A 25,922-nucleotide genomic window follows, 5' to 3' on the forward strand; every position below is an offset into this window, starting at 1 on the left:
TAGGAGTAGATTGTTGGACTTAGGAGGTTCAGACCCTAAAGTGCAGACATGGTTATGTGTGAATGTGTGCAAACACATTCACAAGCGCGCATACACACTCCAGCACACACACACAGGCTCACATATAGAAAGCTATAGTAACGTTCGCGGAAGATGGATAGGTGCAAATATTGGACTAAATAGCCGTCACGTGAAAACTCACGTTAAATAATTTCCCGGGGATCCACCCGCATTGTGCGTTCTTTAGCTGAGAACATGAGAAGCGATCAGTCTTAAAGCGATCATTGGTTCTAGGGTGAGAATGGTCCCATGCTGCTTCATAAAGCCTGCGATCATCTCTGGTCAATAGGGCTGAATGAGAGTGCCGGAGATAGATAGCGCATGTCTCATCCCCCCTGTCAGCCACTAGACGCTCCCAACACCACCATCTTGCATGTGCACCGATCCCAGCGCCACAACATTCAGCTGGACACACTCGCTGCGACTGCGGAAAAAAATGCCCAGGGTGGATTGTTAGGAGGAGACCGCGCTCCGTGTTCCCCCCTCCCCTCCTCCTGTGTTACCATTCTCGATGCCTCTCCATCACATCTAAACAGGAGAAGATGAAGCGGATCGGCAGACAAATTGTCTTGCTTTGCTCTGGCTTTTTGGGGCTTGCGCTGGGAGCCTTTCCCACCAGTGTACAGATAGGTAAGACCATTAAACCTTCCACAAAAACAAACAAAAGTATTTCTCGCACAATGTAAATTTGTTGTAACGATTTGTCAGTGTTCCCGTGTATCCTCGGCTGGTGCATTTTGACAATACAATAGCTAGCATCTCTCTCCCTCTCGCTCAAGAATTTACGATTAGACAAAAATGTGTGTGTGTGTTTGGGAAACGCGGGAGTTAGTTATTCGGGAAGGGCAGACTTATGGAACATGTTTCTGGTGTTTGGAGGGAGTACTTGGTGCATTTAGTGTTGTGTTGGAACACTGCAGCAGTTGTGCTGGCGATGAGCTTGGTAATGGGATGCTGGTGGTTCCTTCGTCCTGATGTTGCTGCTAGACAGCTGCTGAAGGAAAAAAAAAGTTCACCATCTCAGTGTATATTTTGCTTTCATTTCGTTCGTATTGTGTGCTGTAGTTTTTAGAAAACACGTTAGATCAGTGTAGCATTGCATCAGAGCCCGACTAATGAGATCTATTACCTGTTTCTGTGTATGTGTGTGATATATATGTGGTCATTATAATGATGTTGATTAAGTAACGGGGAGGAGTTGAAATTATGTTTTCTGTATACAAACAAGTTCTGGAGAAAGGCCATTCTGTAACATTGAAGAGTCTTAAAATGTAAGCCGAGTTATGCCGCTGTAAAGTTAGTTATTAAATCTGTGCCGCTATCTATCTGTGTGTTTTTATGAGGTTCTGCCTATATCTGCTGTTTACCAGTGTGTGGAATGATGTGTGGCATCGAATGTCATTTCCCAAGGCCGTGTTAATGAGATGCTCCGGGCTCTCTGTCTGCACTGCAAAATGACCCGCGCTCAAAAAGTTGATATTAAATGTGTGATCAGTCCCTTTTTTCGGTGGTGGCCGCATTCAATTTCGAAGTGTTATTAGAATTTCTTGATGACTGTGGAAGTTTCCTATAGATTCAAATGGTGCCTTTTACCCCCACCCCCGCCCCCGTCCCCTCCTCCCCGCGGGCTGTTAGCGAGTAATCGATTTGTCCATCCTGTCTTCACTGCCAGGGGCCAGTGCCGACGTTATTTAAGCTGTAAACATTTTGGCGAGGGGGAGAGTGGGGGGCGGGGGGGGGGGAGGCAGAGTGAGGGGGAGGGGCAGAATGAGGGAATGAGGGAGAGAGAAGGGGTTGGGGAGGGGGTGAGGTGAGGGGAGGGGAAGAAAGAAGGGGAGGGGAGTGTGAGGGGAAAAATGTGGCAGGGGAGAGTGAGAGAGTGGGGAGAGTGAGGGGAAGAATGAGGGGGAGAGTGCAGGCTGTGTGGGGGGAGAGTGGGGGTGGGGAGAGTGACGGAGTTGGGGAAGAGAAGAATGTGGGAGGGGGAGAGTGTGGGGGGTGGGGGTGGTGATCGTTTTGTGTACGAGTTTTGGGTACTTCTTTCAGATGGAGAGCTCTTACAGACCACAACATTGCATCAGTACAGGTGACTATAACCTAAATGATGAAATATTCTCTGGCACAAAAACACGGCATTTAAAAAGTGGATCCTCACTCTTCCCTGTTTGGATTGGCTGAGTGTAGGATTTAGTTAAGTTGATAATGCCTTCAAACCTTTCCAAGTTCACTCAAACTGCAAACAACTTGCTTCTCCCACCACCACCCCTCCCCACCGTTCATACAATATTGCTCCTTGTAAAAAAAAGAGGTGCTTTGCTTTGGTAATTTTACCTAAAGGTTATTGCTGTATCATCATGATTGGCTTTCCAATGTATTGAAGCGGGTTTGTGTAGCGCAGAGATTGCTAATGGGATGCTGTGAAGCTGATTGTACCTCCCTTTGCTTCTTTTTTGTTGTTGTTGCAGGGGGACTCTTCATGAGGTATTCTGATCAGGAATACAGTGCGTTTCGCTTTGCAATCTATCTTCACAACACTAACCCCAACACGACTGAAGCACCTTTCAATTTGGTTCCTCATGTGGACAACATTGAAACGGCCAACAGCTTCGCTGTAACAAATGCCTGTAAGTAGAAACCGCTTTTGAACCGTTTATCGAGTGGGATCGATTGTCACAGGAAAACTCAAGACTGCGGCGAGTGGCCTTTTAAAAAAAAATTACTGAAGGCTTCCTGTTCTGAGCACGTGACCGAAAGGAGTAATTAATACTTGCAGTCACCAAAAATTGCTTTTTTAAACCAGATGCACTAAATGCTTCTGCGGGTGGTGCAGCCAGCGAGTTGGAGAATGTCTTTATTTTTCTTGTAAGCTATTTCCAGACCCGGGTGGTGGGGGGAACACAGTTTAGCTGAATCATGACATTAGATGATGCTATCAGCGCTTTTCGCTGCTGTAAGGAAAAATAAATAAAGGAACCCACTCCCCCACCTCCGAAACTGACCTCTAAATGTTTTGTAATCAGCCAATATAGTTTCTGTTGTTAAAATAAGCTGGCTATTCCCCCCTTCCCCCATTTGAGATTAAAAATAGAAACATCCATTTCGATTAATAAATAATGGAAATATCTCACATCGCAGCTGGATTTTTAAACATCAACTAAAGACCATTCCGCTGCCACTGTCAGGGTTAAGTTGCCTGTTTTCCTGGGTTGCTTAAACCACATTCCCCGCACCAGGCATCATGATGGCTTGTTTGGTTGGCCGTGCCTGAACTTGAGTTAATAACCGGGATAGGAGCACTTACAGAGTGCAGGGCTACACCAGAACTGGCGGGACGTCACAAAACAGCGAGGTCTCCACACAACAGATTATCAACAAATGTAAATTATTTGCTAAATTTCTCTGCTTCAGTGGTTTTGTCATAATGATGAATTTTCTGCCTCAGTTATGATGAGTGTAAAGACAAAAACCACAGCAGTTAAACACCCAGGAGTTTTTTTTTACAAAAGCCTATCCCGAGGGAATCAGAGTCCAACTAATAGAATGAAGGGAAAGGTTATTCCCATGCATGTATTAAAATGAAGATTGTATAATTGGTAATGAATATGCCTAATTTTAATTACATTACAACCTTAAAGGGCCATGTGCTGTCTTTCACTCATTTTGATGTGTTACGTTTTGAACTGACAATAACCTTCATTTGCACAATGTGTTTAGAAGAGCAAAACAACCCGGGAGTACTTCATAAGGGGTAAAGGAAATGATAGAATCTGAGCCAAGGAAGTCTTGGTCAGAGGTGATTTAAGGAAGGTCTCAAAGGAGGAGTGGAAAGTTTATTTATTAGTGTCACAAATAGGGTTACATCAACATTGCAATGAGGTTACTGTGAAAATCCCCTAGTCACCATACTCTGGTGCCTGTTCAGATACACTGAGTGAGAATTTGGCCTGGTCAGTGCACCTAACCAGCATGTCTTTCGGGCTGTGGAAGGAAACTAGAGCACCCGAAGAAAACCCATGCAAACATGGGGACAATGTGCAGACTGTGCACAAGCAGTGAGTCAAGCCAGGAATCAAACCCAGATCCCTGGTGCTGTGAAAAAGGGAAGAGGCAGAGAAGATTGTAAAAGAGTACGTGTAGCCTGGGAGAGTCAGATGCTCAGAGACCTGGGCTGTTTGAGTTTCAGCACTGCATGAGGTTATTCACATTGAGATCTTTAATGTGAGGATTAGAATTTTAAGGTTGCAGCATAGGGGGATCAGAAGCCAATATGGGCAATGGAGAGCTTATGGGTAGGCATGTCTTGGTGTGACATGGGACATGAGGTTACAAACAATCTGGCTCAGTCTGAGACAGTTACCCCTGGAAGAGGATCAAGTCATTGATAGGAAATCAGAGTTTGTGGTGGTGACCATTATCATTGGCTCCAGCATTTTAGTGGAAAGAGAAGTGATAGCTCACCAATCTGAATGTTGAAGAAGTAGCCTGACAAGATTGGAGGTGTTGAAAGTGATGTTGGTGGGCAGGTTTGGATATCATCAGCATACAGGTGCAACTGACCCATGTCTGCACATAATGACACAAAGGGACAGTATTTGAATGAGGTGAGAGGATTCAATGCAGGACTCCCGAAGTAATAGAGAAGGAATGGGAGAAAAAGCCCTCCTCTAGATGCTCCAGCTATGATACGATAGGTAACAATGAAGCCAAGCAATCAGGATAACAGAGTGACGTTTTGAAGGAGGGTGAAATGGTTAACTGGGTTAAAGAAAGCAGAGAGAGAGCAAAACAAAAAATGCATCGTGCTCAGAATTGTCAATTGGCAATTCCCCTGGTGTTTGGAATAATCTGTTGGGCATTTTGAGATGAATTAATTAACTTTGTAAAATGAACAGGTATAAGGAATAGAGATTTTGAAACAAGAATTCTGATAAATAATCCAATACGTGGGCACTGTCATATTTTGAAATGTGGGTACTGCGCAATGGAACATTCATGATGACAGGAAAAGGTGCCTGGTGCCCCTTTGCAGATAAATTGGAAAATACAGCCATAGGTTCTGTAAAATGGAATTCAGATTAAAGAATAGTTTCCTAGCTCCCCACTGACTGAAATTTCAATTCCCATTGGAGGCATGAAGACTCGAAACTTGGTATCAGAGAATGGTATGCAGACATGTTGCCACCTTTGTGCTATTTTCAATCCATGGGGAGTGGGGAGAGGTGTTGACAAGCAGCAGGTAGTCTATGAAGACTATTATATGGCCTGTTAAGACCACTCAGTATGCAGGTCCTCCACTGAGGCCAGAACGCAGCCAGGGGATAGAAATGACTTCTTGATGGCAGGCAGGAGTGGAGGGTGTGCCAATGCTCCATCTCTTCAGAAGAAGGGTCAATTGTAGACCATAAGACCCTAAGGTATAGGAGGAGAATTAGGCTGCTCCACCATTCAATCATGGCTGATCAGTTTCTCAACCCCATTCTCCTGCCTTTTCCGCATAACCTTTAATCCCCTTACCAATCAAGAACCTGTCTATCTCTGTCTTAAACATACTCAATGACTTGGCCTCTACAGCCTTCTGTGGCAATGAATTCCATAGATTCACCACCCTCTCATTAAACACATTGTGCTGTGTCCTCTCTCTCTCTTACCTGCATCAGCAGTTCCCACCTCGGGCAGTGGAGAGATGTGGGCTGGCCTCTGATTGACTCCCCAGCTCATGTAGTTGTTCTCTGTCCTCAACTGGATGGCAATCCACTGCCAGACCTATAATTGGCTGCCTCTGTTGAAATTGTGTTGAGCATCTGACACTGACACAACACAAGTCAGGAGCTGGAACTTCACCTGACTGCGGGGTCCCAATTCCACAAACAAAAGTCCAGTCCCGAGCCTTTCAGTAAGCAACTCAGTCAGTCACATGATCCCAGCTTTGATTCCTATTTTGTGATGAAGTTGGCTGATGCAAGCTGGGCTTCTGGGTTGAAGCCTACTGATGGCCTCTGCACTCTATGTTCAGGAGGAGAATATCAGCCAGAACTCCTGCAGAACCTCTTGCCATGTGTATGATGTCAGGTGACAGGTTTATGATACTCTTTCATAGTTGAGCTGCTTGTGATAATCTCTATCAAGCTTCCTACATGAACAGTGGCATATGGACAAGTGTACTGGAGAGTGATCAATGAATTCACATAGTTTTCAAGGCCTACTGTAAGGGCATAGAAATTGGTAAGAAAAAGAATAAAATAAAGAATATTCTTTGTTTTGAGTTTCACTGCTGATCCACTTATGAGCGATTCATAACTAACACTTAGGCTATGAACATATAGTGTTCTCTGAAACTGTCTTCTTCAATGTACCATCAAATTCATCCTTAACTGCAATGCAGATTTATTTACATCAACCTCCAGCAAAAGCATCAAGTATTATAGATGTTTTTTAAACCATCTCTCTCCAACCAAGCTTTTGGTCATCTGCCCTCGAATCTCATTATGGGATTTGGTTTTATAACATTAGTATGAAGCACTTTTTGCTGCATTACAAATACTGTATCGTTTGAAGTTGTTGTTGCAAGAAGAGACGGAAAAACACACAAAAATGCGCAGCAAAGTATTTACATTGTTCCTGAGAAGAATCTCCTGTAATTTCCTGGTACTTAGGACAGAAAAAGAACTTTCAAGGGGTACCTGCCTGGGAGATATTAGGCATTATCTGGAATTCTTGCTTGTCAGTTTAAACTATCAAATAAGTAAGAATTTAAAACTGATGTGGCAATGTTTGGGATGTTAACTCTCAGCCTTTTCATCAACTCTTTATAAAGCAGCATTAGAAGTTCTCAGCCACAGCACTTGGGTGGCATTTAGATGAATCCAATTGGATCTAAACTGGCCCAATGGAGCTCTCATATTTGACATCTTGATGGAGTGGCAGTAATCATTCCTTTTCTTTTAGTGCAAGAAACCAATTAGCCTCCGATGCAATTGAAAGAGATCAACTCTTCTTGATTTGTGTTTGTCAATATTTGAGAACCTGGCCCTGTAGACCTGTCTCTGCATCTGGGTGCTAACAAAGCTATGCATTGACACAAGTACAGTCAAAGTTTTTGCTTCTTCTGTGCATACACATTGCCATGAACAACAAATACAACAGGACAAATACATATTGAAATACAAAAATACAGGAACAGGCGAACATGTATACAGTGACCATCATATGCAACTAAAACAATTGCAAAGGGGGAACACCTATGTAAATTAGACAGTGGACTTATAATTGCATTTAAGAAAATAGTCAGTCATTTAGCCTCCACCTTGTAATCCAGCATTGTCCAATAGAAATTGCTGATAGGTCACAAATGTGGCATTGCAAACCATTTTAGCTGCTGTGTTGCCCTTTGTATAGTTAAATTTCAATCAATGTATTAAAAATTACTGATAAGGACCTTACTCATGAAGGACAGCATGGTGTTACAGTGGTTAGCGCTGCTGCCTCACAGCACCAGGAACTCGGGTTCAGTTCCGGTCTCGGGTGATTGTGTGTGTGGAGTTTGCACATTCTCCCTATGTCGGTGTGGGTTTTCTCAGGGTGCTTCAGTTTCCTCCCACAGTCCAGAGATATGTGGGTTAGGTTGATTGGCCATGTTAAATTGACCCTAGAGTCAGGGGATTAGCAGGGTAAATATGTGGGTTACGGGAATAGGGCTGTTTGGGATTATGGTTGGTGCAAATTCAATGGACCAAATGGTCTCCTCTTGCACTGTAGGGATTCTATGATTCTATGATCTCAGAATGAACACATGCTATTTAGGATTATTCTGCATGCAACTGTCTTGGAGCATCTTGGTCATTTGATTACTAATGTTACTCTTTCTTCATTAATAGCCTCATGATCTCATATCCATAAACCCATTACACTACGCTAATCAACAATGAAATTAGTCACATTTGGATTCCCAATTAGCTGCTTGTGAATCATGTCTAATGTATTGGACAACAAAGCAACAATCTTTGAACTTTGGACTTCCCACCACATTATAATCAGCAGGAGAGCCTTTAGATATGTCAACTGTCCTCTCTGGCATGCACTCTCTATATTTCTCTGCCTTCTCTCCTGCACTTCCCAAATCTTTCAAAATCTTCCTTGTAGTCTTTACTGCTGCTCAATATCTTCTATATGAAGTACTTTGGATGCAATATAAATCCAAGTTGTTTTTTATAGAAAAACATAGCAGTGTGTTACCACAAAACCTGAGATAGGTGTTGATAGATTTGAGAAAACAAATTAACACAGATGACATGTCTGTGCAAAATCGTAACAGGACTTCAGATCATTTAGGGGCATAACATTCACAATCTTAGGAGATACCTCTATCATAGAACTGTACATATACAGCACATTAAGGCAAATAGAATGTACATATGTATGAAAATGGACCATAATTTCCACTGAAACACAATTAAACCCAAAAAGGAATTCAAGAGAAACCTCTATGCCTAGAAAGTGGTTAGAATCTGAAACATACAAGCACATAGAGCAGCTATTCTGGGATTGAGTCTTAATAACAAGATAGCATTTATTGCTCATCCTTAAATGTTGCAGAGAAGGTAGTAGTGAGCAGTCTTCACATCACAATCAGTGGGCTATTGGCTGAGACAATTCCAGGATTTTGACCCAGCAATGATGGTTGCAAGTCACGGTGATATGTGAATTGAAGGGGAACTCGCAGGAGGTATGTTCCCATGTGCTTGCTATCCTTATTTTCCTATCTGGTGAACATTGTGAGTTTAGAAGGCATTGTCCAAGAAACCTTAGCAGGTTGCAGCAATGCATCTTCTGGATAATGCAAATTGTAGTCATGGTGCACCAGCGTAGACGGAGCTAAAGGTGGCAGATGGAGTGCCAATTAAGTTGAACACTGCTGTTCCTGCCAGCAGGATCTTCTGGTACCGCTAATGGTGCACACTTGCTGTGGGACTCCCGGCATGTGGGGTGCAGTCAATGGGAAATCCTATCGACAGTGGCACACCATCTCCTGCCGTGAGAAACAAACTGCAGGGAGACCAGAAAATTCCACCCTTAGTCTTGAATAGTTTCAAGCTTTTGGCATATTGCTGGAGTTGTGTTCACTCAGGCAAATGGAAAGTATTCCATTGTAGAGGATGGAAAGGTTTAGGGAATTAGGAGGTAAGTAATCAATGCAAAATACTCAATCTTTGACCTGTTCTTGCAGCCACAGTATTCACATGTCTGACCCAATTAAGTTTATAGTCAGTGGTGACCTTCAGTGTTATAACGATGGGGGATTCAATGATGGCCTCCCAGTGAACTGTGAAGGGCAAGTGATTAAATTCTCTCTTGATGGTAATTGCCATGCAGTTGTGTGGAACAAATCTCATTGGCTACTTATCAGTCCAAGCCTGAATTTGTCCAGGTATTGGCCCGAATTCTCTGACCTTGCCTGCAACTGGAATTCTCCAGTCCTGCTGCAGCGAATGGAGCAGGACTGGAGAATCAAATTCTCTGCTCTCACTGGCAGTGATGACAGGGTGAATGAAATCGGAGAATCCCGGCCATTGTAGCCTCAGACTGCTTTATTATCTGAGGAGTTATGAACACAATTGAACTTTATAGGGAAACTAGATAAACTCATGAGACAAAGAGAGAGTGCAGGGTCCACTGACACAGTTAGATGTAATGGGATGGGAGGAGGGTGATATGGAACATTAAAATCAGAGGAGACAAGTTGGGCCAAATGGCTTTTTACTGCGCTGTAAATTTTGTGTAATTCTATGAACATACGCTATTCAATGTTTGCCCATGTGTACATGATAGAGAGAAAATAACAGATACTTGTACTGCAGTGTAAAATTGATTTTACCAGTGTGCCTGTTTTTAACTTTGTCCTTTGTGAAATCTGGAAGCACTCAAGTCAGTTAGTTCCATTAAGTGGCTGCTGCATTTTCCAAAAATATTGCAAAGCTAATATAAACCAGCTGACAATGCAATGAACATAACACTTGTCCCTTAAGCCAAAGCTGACCAGAATCCTAAAAAAAGATCAATTGTCTGATGGCTGGAGGACACTAGCATTCATGTGATTGAATCTACTGCAATGACTTGCACTTCCAAAACCCGCGTATACCAATTACTGTCCAAATAAAGAATGAAGAAGACCATTTTGTCGCATTCTATCAGGAACGGACATTAAACAAAACACTGGTTTTGTAGTGTAATCTTCAGTGTTCAGGGATTTCTGGCCTGGTTGGCAATTGAGTTCCTTCATCACATTCCCAGGAGTTCCATTTGGTCTTATTCCACTGTTCAATGCTTTAGCCATCAGGCACATTTTAATGGCTAGTGGAATCTGAAGGAGACTTTAGGATCACAGCAGTAGGAAGAGACCCAAAATCCCAGAGAGGTGGTGAGCCTAAGAAAATAATTTCCAATCGATCCATGAAAGGTTTATATCTCTAATCTTCATGTTGTATAAGCAGTGACTTACCATGTCTTTCCATCACATCTGGCATTTAATATAATCTGAAAGCGATACTGAATTATATGCATATCTGCATCCTGTTGGATTTCTTATCCCAGGTTTAATCAAAGTATTTTATTATCTTTTATTACCATTAACACTCCAATGGTTTTGCCTGTAATATCTTCAAAACGTCTAAACACCTGGAGTTTTCAGTAATTCCAGGGGTCTTTTGGATTTGGTGAGATTTAAATGCCTAAAATTAGTTTGAATCATTTTATGATCCTTTGGCTGAATATGAGAATACTACAGTGACTTTTTTGTCCATAACAGCTGTCCATCACTGAGCAATAGCTTCATCCCTAAGTTCTAGGTGATGAACCGTTACTGTTACAGTTAGATGGTATATGCAGAACACTGCATTTTCATTTGAGACAATGATAACATTTGGTAAACCCTGTGCCACAGCTAATTGTGCAAATAGCACACTGGTGTAGGAAGTATCGGTTCTTCCCAGTAACCATTTGCAATACTTGTAACACTTTAATGATAGGTGTAACAGCAAACTCTCACTGCAACATTATAATGATGCGCACTCACAGAATTCTGAGGAACCCAAAAGGTATTAATAAAAAATTGTAGAGGCTAACAGTCACAGCACCCCTCCCCCTTCATCCCCCTACATGTCTTCGACCTGACTTCTCCCCAAGGGAGGGCTCCCTGGAGTGATTACCAACTCTCGTCCCAATTGGTCCTTCAAGCCAGGTGACCCTCTTCTGCTGTGTTGCCCTTAAAGGGACAATCGCCACAAATCACCACACCCCTCCCTCTTTAACACCTTTATACAATCTTAAAAAACCAAGTTACTCAAGCCCAAGTTCTAACAAAACATGATACACATGTGTTGGACAATTATAAATCCAGTCTTTGAGAGGTTTTTCTGTTTCTTGCAGAATGGTGTAATTCTGTAGTCTGAGATGCTTCCACCAGAACGACAATAACAGGAACTGCAGTAACGGAGAGTTCTTCTGACATAGGCAGTTCATTACTACTAACTTCCATGGAGATATCAATTATGTCTATGACAGGTCAATTAGGTACTCAGGTACTTTGATGTTTACAGGCTGGAAATCATTTCTTGATGGCAAAACTGATTGCTGGAGTGTCTCTCTGCTCTTCCATTGATCCACATGTTTATGATTGATCCGTCCCTCCATTTCTACTGGGTATGGTAGGAGTCCAGTCTCAGAGACAATAATTCCAGGGACTTAGTTTGATTCGCTGCCAAAGTTTCATATAGTGACACCATGTCATTGTACTTAATATGGATTTTTTTTATTGGTGATGGCTCATTAATGAAATCTTGAGGTTTGTGTATTTTTAAAGATGAACACTTTTATTGGTAAGACTTTAACCATGTGCAGTTCCATATATGGTCTTCTATGGACCTGTTCCAAATAGGCTTGCTGCTTTTCTTTTACGTGACCATTTCAGCAATTATGTTCTGGCACGTAATCTCAGTTTCCTTCTTTGATTGAATTGCTGGTCCTGCTGTCAATTTCAATGTTTTTACCTCTTCAGTGAATTTCTCATTCTCAAGCTTCCTTTCTTCAAGCTCTATTCTCCTGATTCAATTCTTCACTGGGCTTGTTCTTATTCTCTAGTTGATTTTACATGAAATTCAGTTTATTTTCCATTGTCTCATTAGCTTCTCCTTCAGAACTTAATTTTCTGAATTTGTTTTCAAGTTTGCTGTCAGTTATTTCATCTCATTGTTTTAATATCCTCTCTACAACTTCAATTATTTTTGCTGATACTCTTCTTGTTCAATAGCTCCTACTGTCTTCAATTTCTGTATTTCTTCCAAAGGAAATCAAACATATTCTTACTGGATAGATACATTTCCCAAATGGAATCTTCATTTCTACTTGTCGTAACTTCAGCTAAACCCTTTTTGGCTTCACATGTTGGTTAGGTCTGTCTACGATGAAGTGTTGACTTGTTTCCATTTTGCAATTTTCTTGTTGTCCTTCATGTGGTCATTTGGTGCCTTTGGTTGTCCTTCTTCTGGGGTCTTTTGTTCCCTCCTTCTTGATCTTTCAGTACCCTTAATTTAGGGTCCTTCTAGGCCTATCAGTGCCCTCTTTCTTGAGGTCTCCATTGCCTCCTCTAAAGTCTTCCTTGAGATCTTCTTGAATTTTCCTGTCCATTGCCGTTTCATCTTTTTTGTAGTTTCTGCTTTAAGTACATTGCATTGTCACATTGGACTTGGCTCAGTTGGCGGTATAGCTGGTTAGTGATGCTAAGTGGCTCCAACAGCGTGGCTTCAATTCCTATACCGGCTGAGTTTGTTTATGAAGGCTTTCCTTGCCCTTTACCTCTGGTGTGGTGACCTCTGGTTAAACTACCACCAGTCAGTTCACCTCTCAAAGGGAAGATGAGCTGTGGTCATCTGGGACTATGGCAACTTTACATCTTTATTGCCACATTAAAAGTACTAGATCCCTAAATGTATTGCCACTTTAAGCCTGTGTTGTAATCACTTACCCCCCACACAGGCTATCGTGGCTGAAATACAGTTGGCTTTCCTTTGCAGATGTATTATTTAACAAATGTATCAGTACAAATACAGAGTGTCTTGCTTGGGCTGTTTCTATTTTTCTTACCCTTAAAGCTGCAATGCTGCTTCCTCGTGCCAGCCCATTTTTTTTCAGCTTTTGAACTTGTTTAAGTGCAGCAACTCTTTGCCTTTTATCCAAATTCCTTCTTTTTCAATTTGAATATTAGCTTTTCTGGCTATGAGCTCCCTGGGGCAATTCTTCTTCTTCACTTAAAACACTGCTCTCTGAGTTCTCTTTTAAAAAAAATACTTTGAAGCAGCTCTTTGTTTTTTTTCTCAACCCAAGTTCTATTTTCTTTAAACTCAAAGCCACAGCTCCTGCTTCTAAGCATTATTTTCTCTCACTCTTTCTATACATTTCTAAACTTCTGACTTCAACGGCCATTTCAGGTTTGCTCAGCATCCCTCCCTCAGGGTCTGGCAACATCTCAAAATCTCAAAGGGATCTATTCACCCAAGGACGGCATTTGGGTGAGGATTTCTTTGAATAAAGCAGGATTCTCACAGGTGTTGGGCCACAGGCAGTGACATCAATAATCTATTTTACCCTCGTCGCCAGGTAATGATGCACGCTCACCAACTTCTCAGAAACACAAAAAAATTTATTAAGAAAAACTGTGCAGAGTCTAGCAAACCCCCAATGTCCGACTGTCCTAGAACAGCCCACCCAACTACCTCAAATGAAATGTCTTTTACATGCCATCTGTCCGACTCCTGCCCAAGTGAGGGCTCCACCCCCTGGGGTGATTATCCACCTTCGTCCCAATTGTTTCCTCAAGCCAGTTGACCGTCTTCCACTGTGTTCCCCTTAAAGGGACAATCACCACAAAGAGACAGTTTTAAAGCCACTCTCAATTGCCTCCAAAATGATATGTTGTTATATAAAATGACTCTCAGCTGGCACAAACATGCTGCAGAAATGGAGAATTATGTGAAAAGTAATCAGAATATTGTCCTGTGGAGCTAATGGTTGTAACTACATAATGTGGATCATGTTCTGATGGGAATCTACATTAAACATTTGAGGTCAGACTGAGGTACCATAGGACATTGCCATTTGAATGGGAATTATACTTCTTCAAAAAAAACATAAGACACCAAGAAAGTGTTGGAGACATATTTGAAATTTGAGACCTAAAATGTTATGCTGAACAATCAGAGTATCTGAATGTAAGGTTAAAATCCTTCAGTGCTCCTATCCACTGTTGGACTGCTTTTTTCACCTTTCGGTTCATTGAGCTGTCACGTAGCTTTCTTCAGGGAGGACTGTTGGAGATAGCAGAATGCCACATATATAACATGAAATTGTATCCAGTTATTTTTTTTTGTGTTCTACATGAAATTTTGAAGGTTACGATTTTTATCTTAGTTTCCAAAACCTTGGCAGCACGGTAGCATGGTTGTTAACACTGCTGCTCCACAGCTCCAGGGACCTGGGTTCGATTCCTGCCTTGGGTCACCGTCTGTGTGGAGTTTGCACATTCTCCTCGTGTTTGTGTGGGTTTCGTCCGTGTGCTCCAGTTTCCTCCCACAGTCCAAAGATGTGCGGGTTAGGTTGACTGATCATGCTAAAATTGCCCTTTAGTGTCCCAGGATGCATGGGTTAGCAGATAAATCTGTAGGGATATGGAGGTAGGACCTTGGGTGGGATTGTTGTCGCTGCAGACTCGATGGGCCCAATTGCCCCTCTCTGCACTGTAGGGTTTCAATGATTCTATGAACAGAGGTGCAGATTGTGAAAGGACTACCTGAGGAATACATTCCCTTAGTCCTATTTTACCCACCCCACTCTCCCCCCCATAATATAAATCTTCACTGATTCTCTTTGCTCTCAGCTCTGATGAAGGGTCATCTGGACTTGAAACGTTGGCTCTGTTCTCTCCCCACAGATGCTGCCAGACCTGCTGAGATTTTCCAGCATTTTCTGTTTTTGTTTCAGAACAATACCACCCTGCAGTCACTTAATCTCAGTCTGCCTTTAATTGGAGCATTTGGACACATTGTGATTGCAGCTTGTGTCCACAACGTATCAGGACATAGAGGTGACTTTAAAGGAGAAAATGGTGCTAGTGTCCGAAAATGTAAATAGCAAAACCACTCTGTGGATGAAGATTAGCTGCTGAATTCACACTCCTAATGGGATTCATTTGAAAGGTATTTGCTTTTTGGTAACAGCGATCGATAATGGGAAATCTAGCGATTGCACACTTGCAGCGCTGCACTCCACTTTTGGGAGCTGATATAAGGAATTGAGGTTAAAAGGTTCACCTCGGTGAATATACAATATCCACACATCCGCTCCACTAACAAGCAAGTATTTTCAAAACAACATATGAGGTTTTTTTTCACCCTTTTCAAGAGTGAAAATGTAATTGCGAGGCCCAACACCTTTCCAAACAAATTGCCTGCACTTCACTCTCTTCGGCTGTTGAAATCAGCCGGTATTTCAGGATGTCGGCACAGGAAATTTGAACTAATCCCATGTTGTGATTGAGATCACTGCCTAAAGGGGAATGTGCCCAGGGGAGGTGGGGAGGATTGCGTGGCATTGCATGTGATTGTGAAGTCTACACTGTTTAACCGCAAAGGCTAAGGAAATAGTTTCTCCCTTTCAAGTTTGATTCATAATTTATAATCGCAGCTAACTCGTAATAGAATTGGGAATATCAGAATATAGATTATTAGTATACTCATATTTGGCTGAAGAATTTATGAATGGGGAAGTAACTTTGAAGTGTTGCAATTATGTTTTGTAATTTCAGTTCCTAAGACATATCAGTAATGTCCAGACACAAGCGTACTTAGGGAGATCAGTGTCGCTCTCAAAAAAGATAAACAGGAATATTTTCCTTCACTTGCAGTGAAGAAAATAAATGGGAGGATAAAGCAGTGTGTCTACATTTTTCCCCAATTGTTAATTTGACGGTTAAAATAAAATACGAGGAGAAACCCAGGATTACCATGTTATACTTCTTAAAATTCGAAAATGGAGCAAGTATAACCTATCAGAACTTAGATATTCTAAAATCTGGTAATAGCAAAGAATTGTTATAAAAGTGAATCAGGTAGGAGTGGTCTCTTCACTCTGAGTGACCCATATTGTACTTCTGTGTCCAATTGGTGAACATATGAATCATAAATCTTAGATCAAAGGAATGGTTTATCTCAAAATCCACAAATTAAAATAAATCAACAGACCACCTCGTGTGTCTGAATGTTAACATTACTCAAACACTAGAAAATAGACAAGTGTTAACTTAGATCACTGCATAACTACATTCTATCATCAGGTCATTGAGGTCAATTCTGACTCCAGACTAATTCACTTACAGATTAGCTTATTGGAACTGGTACACTATATTGTATACTATGTTGTATGTGTCTGCATGATTGTGTGGATATAAGCGCATGTATGTTTGACTGTGGAAGTGTGCCCGTGACTGCATGTCTATACACCTGTTTTTATACATATGTCACAACTTTGGGTGGCACAGTAGTTAGTGCTACTGCCTTATACTATCAGGGACTTGGATTCAATTCCAGCCTCGGGTGACTGTCTGTGCGGATTTCCTTTGGGTGCCCCAGTTTCCTTCCATACTCCAAAGATGTGCACTTTGGAAGGATTGGCTATGCTAAATTGACCCTTAGTGTTAGGGGGATTTGCACGGTAGATATGTGAGGTTACAGGGATAGGGCCTCGGGCCTAGGTGGGATTGTCGACGGTGCAGGCTCAATGAGCCAAATGGCCTCCTTCTACACTGAAGGAATTCTATAACTTCTGTATCTATTATGTGTCAATGCAAATTGCAGCTTTGGTTGCTGGCAGGAATTTGCAGCCACAGTGACATGTAGTTTTGGAAGTTTCAAAGCAGACAGCAGCCTCATAAACAAGGCATCAAAAAAGATCATCCCAGTGCCACTGCAAAGGACAGTTTCATGTGCGGTACTTGTGCCGCACTTTGCCTTTCCAGATCATTTTGATTAGCCATCAAAGGAAGCGTGGAAGGTGAGATCACCTCATCTGGCTGCACCAAAGTTCTCAAGTTGCATTCCCATCACTTCTCACTGATGGGAGGATCTCAATCATTTGCAAAACGGATCAGAGTCTGATTTTCTTTATTGGGCTAGGACCCAAATCCTGATTTCAAAATCATGTGCAATATTGGCACAAAGGAATTTCAAGATCAAGATTCATTGTGTTCCCCTGCTACCAGCCTTGTATAGACACACGATGCAACAATTATGAAGTATTTTTCCGGTAATAATAGAATCAATCTCTACTGATTAATCTACAATAGACCCAGACATAATCTGAGGGAAACTCAGGCAATGGTTACGTTTCCAAGGTCAGTTTTCTCTCCACACTCCCTTCCTCCCTCAAGCATTCTACACTTGCTCCATGTTTCTCTCATATATGCTCAGATATTATTCTAAACTCTGTAATAATGTCATTCTGCTGCTGTTAACTGGTTTACGTTTGATGCATATCGCCTGCTTTATTTTCATGTAAAGGAATAAAGTGTGCACAATAATGGCAAAGTTAGTGTTGAGATAGTTGCATTTCAGGTCTCTGCATGAATTAAGCTACTGCTAAATTTGTCAAGTTTTTTTTTACGTCATCCCTGGCAGTTCCCTCAAACAGATGTTGGGCTTCCTCTTGCCTATTTTGTTTTGTGCAGGCTAACACCTGTTTTAAAATGCTTTTTCCAAATTGGGCTGCCTTGAATGAGTGTGTTCCTCCTGATCCAGTAGCAGTCCTGAAGATTGCTGCCGGCTCTTGATTGTGTCCATCTTGTGATGTGAGGCAGGTGGCTCAAGATTCCTCCTGTTGAAGTGGATAACTTGTGTTTGAAGGCACAGCAATGCTGGCCACTCACATTCATTATTGAAATGAGACCCAATGGCAGGCTGGCCTCAAGCTTCCTGGCTAGCGCACATGTTCTGTACCTGAAAACAAGCCATAATCCTATCACAAAGTTCATCATTTTAAACTTGCTTGGAGACATCTATCGCAATACAAGGTTTTGCCAGTTCATAAATGTAATGTATCAGGTCACTCAACCATTTAATATTCAATTAAATCATGTTTCAAAAGAATCAATGTTGATTATATTATGGACAAAACAAGCAATGGCAAACACTCTTTGAACTGCACTGGAAGCAAGCCTTAAGTCTACAAATAGAACAAAGAACAGTACAGCACGGAAACAGGCCCTTTGGCTCACCAAGCCTGCACCAATCACATTGTCCTATCTAGGTCAATCGCCCGCATCCCTCCATTTCCCACTTGTTCATGTGTCTATCCAGATAAGTTTTAAGTGTCACTAATGTGTCTGCCTCATAAGATCATAAGACAATGGCCTAATTCTGCTCCTATGTTTCATGGTCTTATGCCTCAACCACCTCACTTGGCAGTGCATTCCAAGCCCCTACCACCCTCTGTGTAAAAACCTTCCCCCGCACATCCTTATTGAATCTTCTCCTAAACTTGTGCCCCCTTGTAATTGTCATTTCTGCCCTGGGAAAAAGCTTCCAAATGTTCACCTTATCTTTGCCCCTCATAATTTTACCAGGTTTCCCCTCAGCCTTTTTCTTTCCAGAGAGAACAATTCCAGTTTATTCAACCTCGCCTCATAGCCAATACCCTCCATACCAGGCAACATCCTGGTAAACATTTTCTACACTCCCTCCAAAACGTCCATATCCTTTGGTAGCGTGGCGACCTGAATTGGACACAATATTCCAAATGTGGCCTAACCAACATTTTATATAACTGTAACATAATTTGCCAATTTCTATACTCAATGCCCCGGCCAATGAAAGCAAGCATGCCTTATGCTTTCTTCACCATCTTTGTGCTGTCACTTTTAAAGATCTGTGGAACTGTACTCCCAGACCTCTTTGTGTGTCTACCCTCCTGATCGTTCTGCCATTTATTTTATAGCCCTACCTGAATTGGATGTATCAAAATGCATCACCTCATATTTGTCCAGATTAAATTCCCATCTGCCATTTCTCTGTCCAATTTTCCAGCCTATCTATATTCTGCTGTATTCTCTGACAATCTTTGTCACTATCTACAACTCCAGCAATCTTAGTATCATCTGCCAACTTGCTAATCAGACCAGCTATGTTTTTTTCCAAGTCATTTATATGTATTACAAACAACAGAGGTCCCAGTGCTGATCCCTGCAGAACACTAGTTACTGACTTCCATTCAGAAAAACACCTTTCCACTGCTACCCTATGTCTCCTATGGCCAAGCCAGTTCTGAATCCATCTAGCCAGTTCACTCTTGACCCCGTGTGATTCGCACCAGCTTGCCATGCGGGATGTTGTCAAATGCTTTACTGAGGTCCATGTGGACAACATCCATAACCCTTCCCTGATGAATCATTTTTGTCACCATCTCACCTCCATAGAATCATACAGCACAGAAGAGGTCCTTCAGCCCATCGAGTCCACACCAACACAGTAGAAACACCTAAACTCCCACCTAATCCCATCTGCCAGCACTTGGCCCCTAGCCCTGAATGTTATGACATGCCAAGTGTTTATCCAGAGACTTTTTAAAGGATGTGAGGCAATTACCACCCTCCCAGGCAGTGCATTCCAGACCATCATCACCTTCTGGGTAAAAAGGTTTTTCCTCAAATACCCTCTTATCTTCCTGCCCCTCACTTTGAACTATGTCCCCTTGTGACTGACCCTTCAACTAAGGGGAACAACCCCTCCTTATCCACTCTGTCCATGTCTCTCATAATCTTGTACACCTCGATCAAGTCACTGCTTAGTCTTCTCTGTTCTATCGAAAGCAACCCAGGCCTACACAATATCTCTTACAACTTAAATTTTCCATCCCAGGCAGCATCCTGGTGAATCTCCTCTGCACCCCCTCCAGTGCAATTGCATCCTTCTGATAATGAGATGACCAGAATCCTCTGGAACCTCACCTGTGGTCAACGAGGAAACAAATGTTTCTGTTAGAGGCCCAGTAATTTCCTCTCTCATCTCCCTGAGTAATCTGGGATAAATGCCATCTGGTCCTGGGTATTTGACTACTTTAATGTTTTTTAATACACCTATCACTTCCTCCCTTGTCAAGATAACTTGCTCCAGAGGGTTTACATACCCCTCCGAGATACCATCAAACAACTTGTCCCTCTTTTGTGAGTACCTATGCAAAGTACTCACTAAAAATCTCACCCACTTCCTAAGGTTCTACACAATTTTCATCCTTTGTCCTTGAGTGGACCAACTCTTCCAGAGCTACCCTCTTGTTCCTAATATATGTTATAAAATGCCTTGGGGTTCTCCTTAATCCTGCATGCCAAGGATGTTTTGTGACCCCAGTTTTGTCCTCCTAACTTTCTGTTAAAGTTCTTTTCTACTTTCCCTGTATTCTTCAAGTGCATCATTTGTTTTTAGTTGCCTAGACCTTATTATGCATTCTTTTTCTTTTTGACTAGACTCACAATTCATCCACAGTTCCCGAATCCTGACTTCCCTGTCCTTCCTTTTCACAGGTACATGCCTGTCCTGCAGTCTGATCAGCTGCTCCTTAAAAGACTCCCAAATGCCAGATATGGGTTTACCCTCAAACAGCCTTTCCCAAACAACAGCCTCCAAATCCTGCCTAATCCGCTTGTAGTTAGCCTTCTCCCACTTTAGCACCTTAACCCTAGGCTAACACTTGTCCTTTTCCACGAGTATCCAAAAACTTATGGAATTGTGGTCACTGTTCATCATATGTTCCACCACTGCAACTTTGATGACCTGGCTGAGCTCATTCTCTGGTACCAGGTCCAGTCTAGCCCCTTCTCTAGTCGGACTATCTACATTTTGTTCCAAAAAACCTTCCTGGACACACCTAATAAATTCCTCACCATCTGGACCACTACCCTAAGGGATTTCCAGTCAATATGAGGAAAATTAAAGTCTCCCACTACAACAACCTTATTATTCCTGCATCTGTCCAGAATCTGCTTACGTATCCTTTCTTCAGCTTCCCGTGGGCTGTTGGAAGGCCTGTAGTACACCCACATCATAGTGACTGCCCTCTTCCTGTTTCTGAGCTCTACCCACAGCGTCTTGTTACATAATTCTTCCAAGGTGTCCTCCCCCTGTAGAGATGTAATATGTTTTTCTGGATTGCAGTGCATCATTCTCCCCTTTCCTCTTGGCAGACACTATACAATTACAGGGTCGAATCTCTTGAGAGTGTAATATTTACTTACATCAAGAACAAATTTCAGGAAAATGAAATTGTATTGAATGTTATATCAAAGAACAGTTGGTTTTACTTGGCAAAGTAGCACATGGTTAGCACTGCTGCCTCACAGCACCAGGGACCCGAATTCGATACCCGGCTTGGGTCACTGCCTGTGTGGAATTTGCACGTTCTCTTCATGTCTGGTTTCCACCAAATGCTCCGGTTTCCTTCCACAGTCCGAAATAGGTGCATTGGCCATGCTAACATTCTCCTTCAATGTACCCGAACAGGTGCCAGATTGTGGTGACTAGGGGATTTCCACAATAACTTCATTATAGTGTTGATGTAAGCTTTCTTGTGATACTAATGAATAAACTTTAAATAGTTCAATGTATTCTTGGAATTAGGGCAATTTTAAGATTCAGCCATGCTGTCAGTGAACTAATGAGTAAAAGTTTGGGAAGTAGACATTCTTTACACTGTGTAGTTGCCTTGAAGTGAATAAAACAATGCAACTAGTCACAACTGATCTGTGTTCACATGAATACGCACTAAAACTAGTAAATCTGCAGGTTTATATTCAATTAAGGTCAAGGATAGGGATGCATAATGCTGTATTGAAAGATCAGAATCTGTTGGTAACACTCAGCAGGTTAGGCAGCATCTATGGAGAGAAACAGTGTAAATGTTTCAGATCGATGACCTTTCATCAGAACTGGGAATAGTTAGAGACATAAAAGTTTTTAAGCAAATGAAACGGGACAAGGACATGTGGGAAGGTCTGTGATAGGGTAGAAGGCATGAGAGAATAAATAACAAAAGGATTGATGGATCAAGACAAAAAGGGAATGGTAATGGGAAAGTAAAGAAGCAAAAAGTTGTGTCTAGAGAAGTTGTGAATGACAGAGTGATGAAAAGTGTTCATTCAAATATTAAACCAAGACAAAAGCAAAAAGAGTAAAATCAAAACGAGCAAAGATAAGAGAATTAACATTGGGGCAGAGGTTATGAGCTGAAGCTGTTGAACTCACTGAGTCCAAAAGACTGCAAAGGGTCTAATTGAACGATGAAATGTTGCCCATCCAGCTTGTGTTGAGCTTCACTGGAACACTGCAGGAAGCCAAGGGGCGCATTGGGAAAGTTTAGGTGCAAGTGTGTTGGCCATATAATTTCTAAATCTACTACTATGTTCTTTTCCTGTATATGAATCATTTTAGTCCCTAAACATCAGCATGCTTTTTATGTGAAAAATACAAGGACCAGTAGGCATTTTAGTGCAAACCATGTGATATTTTGAAATATTAGCCTTCAGCATCGCTTATAATGCAACAGTTTTTAGTTATTTAATTCAATCATATTAAAAACATGAATTACAGAAGACTTTACTTACTTCTCACTGGGGGTATATAGAGAGATCACTGCTTTTCTTGACTTATATTGATAACTTAGACTTGAGTGTACAGGGCATGATTTCAAAATTTGAAGGTGATGCAAGACTTGGAAGTATTGTAAACGGTGAGGAGGGTGCTGATAGATTTCTAGAGGATATAGACAGTTTGTAGAATGGGCAGACATGTGGCAAATGAAATTTAACGTGGACAAGTGTGAAGTGATACATTTTGGTCAGACAATGAGGTGAGGTGACATAAAGTAAAGGATACAATTCTAAAGGAAATGCAGGATAGGGTGTACATGCAAATAAATCACTGAAGGAGACAGGGCAGGTTGAGAAAGCCTTAATAAATTAGAATCTCACATTTTACATTTAGAAGCTCAAAATACAAGACACCAGACATGGGGAACAAGCAAGTTGTGAACCTTCATGAAACACTAGTTCAGCTGAACAGGAAGGATGTAAAGGTTTTACAAAGGGTGCAGAAACAATTTAGAAGAATCAATCTGAGAATGAGACTTCAGTATGTGAACAGATGGGTGAAGCTGGGACTGTTCTCCTTGGAGTAGAGAAGGTTGCGAGATTTGTTAGATGTGTTGAAAATCATGAGGGACCTGGTGAATATATGTGGGAGAAACTGTTCCCATCACAGAATGTCCAGAACCCCAAAGCGATTAACAAAAGTACCAGAGATGACATGGGGAAACATTTCTTGATACAAGTGGTTTGGATCGCCATAGATTCTCCATTGAAACCCTACAGTGCAGAAAGAGGCCCTTCAGCCCATCGAGTCTGCACCAAACACAATCCCACCCAGGCCCTACCCCCATATCCCTACATATTATATGCACTAATCCCTCTGGAATGGATCTGGAATGCCTTCCTGAGCATGTGGTGGAGACAGATTCAGTTGTAGTTTTCAAACGGGAACTGGATTATTATCTGAAGAGGAGATTTTACTTGGCTACAGAGAAAAGGTCAAGCTGGGTCGCTGTTGTAGAGAACTGACACAAAGACAATGTGCTGAATGGCCCCCTTCTGTGCTGTAACCACTCTGTTTCTAGAACTGTTACATTCAAGAAAGTTGATAAACAGGTGAGGAAGATAAAAGCTGAAGGTTATCCTGACTGTGAGTACAATAGGGTGGGAGGAAGGTTGTGTGGAACTTAAACATTAACATGGATGGGGTAGGCCAACTGGCTTGCTTTTGTCCTGTAAATGCCATGTTAAAGTACCAGCAGAAAATACAAACTATATACCTCATCTCACATCCAAAGGCCATCACAGCCAAGGAATTAATGTGAAATACTCGCTCTCTCCACCCCCCTCCAACCCCTGTGCACTCTCTCCCACCAACTCACACCCTCTCCCATTCACACATTCTCTGTTTCCACCCCACACTCTTTCACCATCTCCTCACACTCTTCCTCCCCCACCTCCTCACACTCTCACCCGACCCCATCACACTGTCTCCTCAGATTTGCTCACAGTCTCTCTCCCCCATTCTCTCACTCTATCATCACAGACCCCCGCACTCCTACTCCCTTACCCCCTAACATATCTCTCCCCTACTCCCTCACACTTTTTTGCTCTCCCCCCACTCCCTCACAGTCTCCCTACTCCACCCCCTCACACTCTCACTCCCCTACCCCCCCCCCAACACTATCTTTCTCCCTTCCCCACATACTTTCTCACACAGTCTCCAGTCAGTCATATACACAGATGCTAATGGATCCCATTGCTCCAGTTGCCTCCCCTGTACCCCATACTGCGGCACAGAATGAGTAGACAGAGACTATACACATTGCAATTCATAACAATGAGGGAGGACTTATAGAAACCTATAAGATTATGAAGGGAATAGATAAAATAAAAACAGGGAAGGTGTTTCCATGGGTGGGTGAAACTAGAGGGAGCAGATTTAGGACTGAGTTGAGGAGGAACTTCTTCACCCAAAGGGTTGTGAATCTATGGAATTCCCTGCCCAGTGAAGCAGTTGAGGCTACCTCATTGAATGTTTTTAAGGCAAGGATAGATAACCTTTGAACAGTAAAGGAATTAAGGGTTATGGTGAGTGGGCAGGTAAGTGGAGTTGGGTCCACGAAAAGATCAGCTATGATCTTATTGAATGGCGGAGCAGGCTCGAGGGGCCAGATGGTCTATTCCGTCTCCTAGTTCTTATGTTCTTATGTTTACACTGACACTCCCTGCCTCATCCACCCTGCCACTCCCTGCATCACCCTCGCTCACATTGCCGCATCCTGTTTTGCCCGCACTGCCACTCCCTGCCTCATCCACACTCCACTTCCTGCCTCACCCACATTGCCACTCCCTTCCTCACCCTTGCTCACACTGCCACTCCCTATCTCACCTTTAGGATGGAGATAAGGAGGAATTTCTTCAGCCAGAGGGTGGGGAATCTGTAGAATTCATCACCACAGGAGGTCAGATCATTGAGCATATTTAAGACAGAGATAGACATGTTCTTGATTGGTAAGTGGATAAAAGGTTATGGGGAAAAGATGGGGAGAATGGGGTTGAGAAACTTATCAGCCACCATTGAATGGCGGAGCAGACTCAATGTGCTGAATGGTCTAATTCTGCTCCTGTACCTTATGATCTGATGATCCTATCAGCAGCAAATGCAGGGAGGAACCATCCTGTGATTGGATCTGAGCAGCTTCACATCGTTTTTCAAATATCAGTCAATCGAATGTCCAGCTTTGGCAGACAGCATTAAGTTTGCAAGTATGCCTGAAATCAAAGGAGACCAGAGAAATACTTTGATCAGTTCCAGAGACACAACACCATTTCCACGACAAAGGTCATGGATTTTTGAGATTTTTGAGTTGATCTATTGTCACATGTATTAGTGTGCAGTGAAGAGTATTATTTATTTCATGCTATTTGGCATGGTGGCACAGTGGTTAGCACTGCTGCCTCACAGCGCCAGGGTCCTGGATTCGATTGCCAGCTTGCGTCACTGTCTGTGTGGAGTTTGCACATTCTCCTAGTGTCTGTGTGAGTTTCCTCCGGGTGCTCTGGTTTCCTCCCACAGTCCAAAGATATGTGGGTTAGGTTGATTGTCCATGTGAAATTGACCCTAGTTTCAGTGGATCAGCAGGGTAAATGTGTGGGGTTGCGGAGGTGGGACCTGGGTGGGATTGTG

General features: G+C 42.3%; 1 protein-coding gene across 7 annotated transcripts in view; it reads left to right on the forward strand.

Moving 5' to 3' along the window:
- The first annotated feature begins 208 nt into the window (after positions 1-208).
- LOC145349012 (glutamate receptor 4) overlaps positions 209-25,922 on the forward strand; it is a 262,985-nt gene continuing 237,271 nt past the window's right edge. For 6 of the 7 annotated variants that reach the window (XM_080197219.1, XM_080197220.1, XM_080197225.1 and 3 more), the window contains exons 1-2: positions 209-690; positions 2,526-2,684. In XM_080197219.1, coding sequence (XP_080053345.1) covers positions 603-690; positions 2,526-2,684 — 247 coding nt within the window. In that variant the 5' untranslated portion in view covers positions 209-602. Of the gene's footprint in view, positions 691-2,097; positions 2,147-2,525; positions 2,685-25,922 lie in introns of those variants that run through there. The other variant, XM_080197221.1, reaches the window with a different exon arrangement.

This window comes from Carcharhinus amblyrhynchos, chromosome 10, assembly GCF_965287045.1.
Source record: "Carcharhinus amblyrhynchos chromosome 10, sCarAmb.v2.hapA, whole genome shotgun sequence".
NCBI classification, from domain to species: Eukaryota; Metazoa; Chordata; class Chondrichthyes; order Carcharhiniformes; family Carcharhinidae; genus Carcharhinus; species Carcharhinus amblyrhynchos.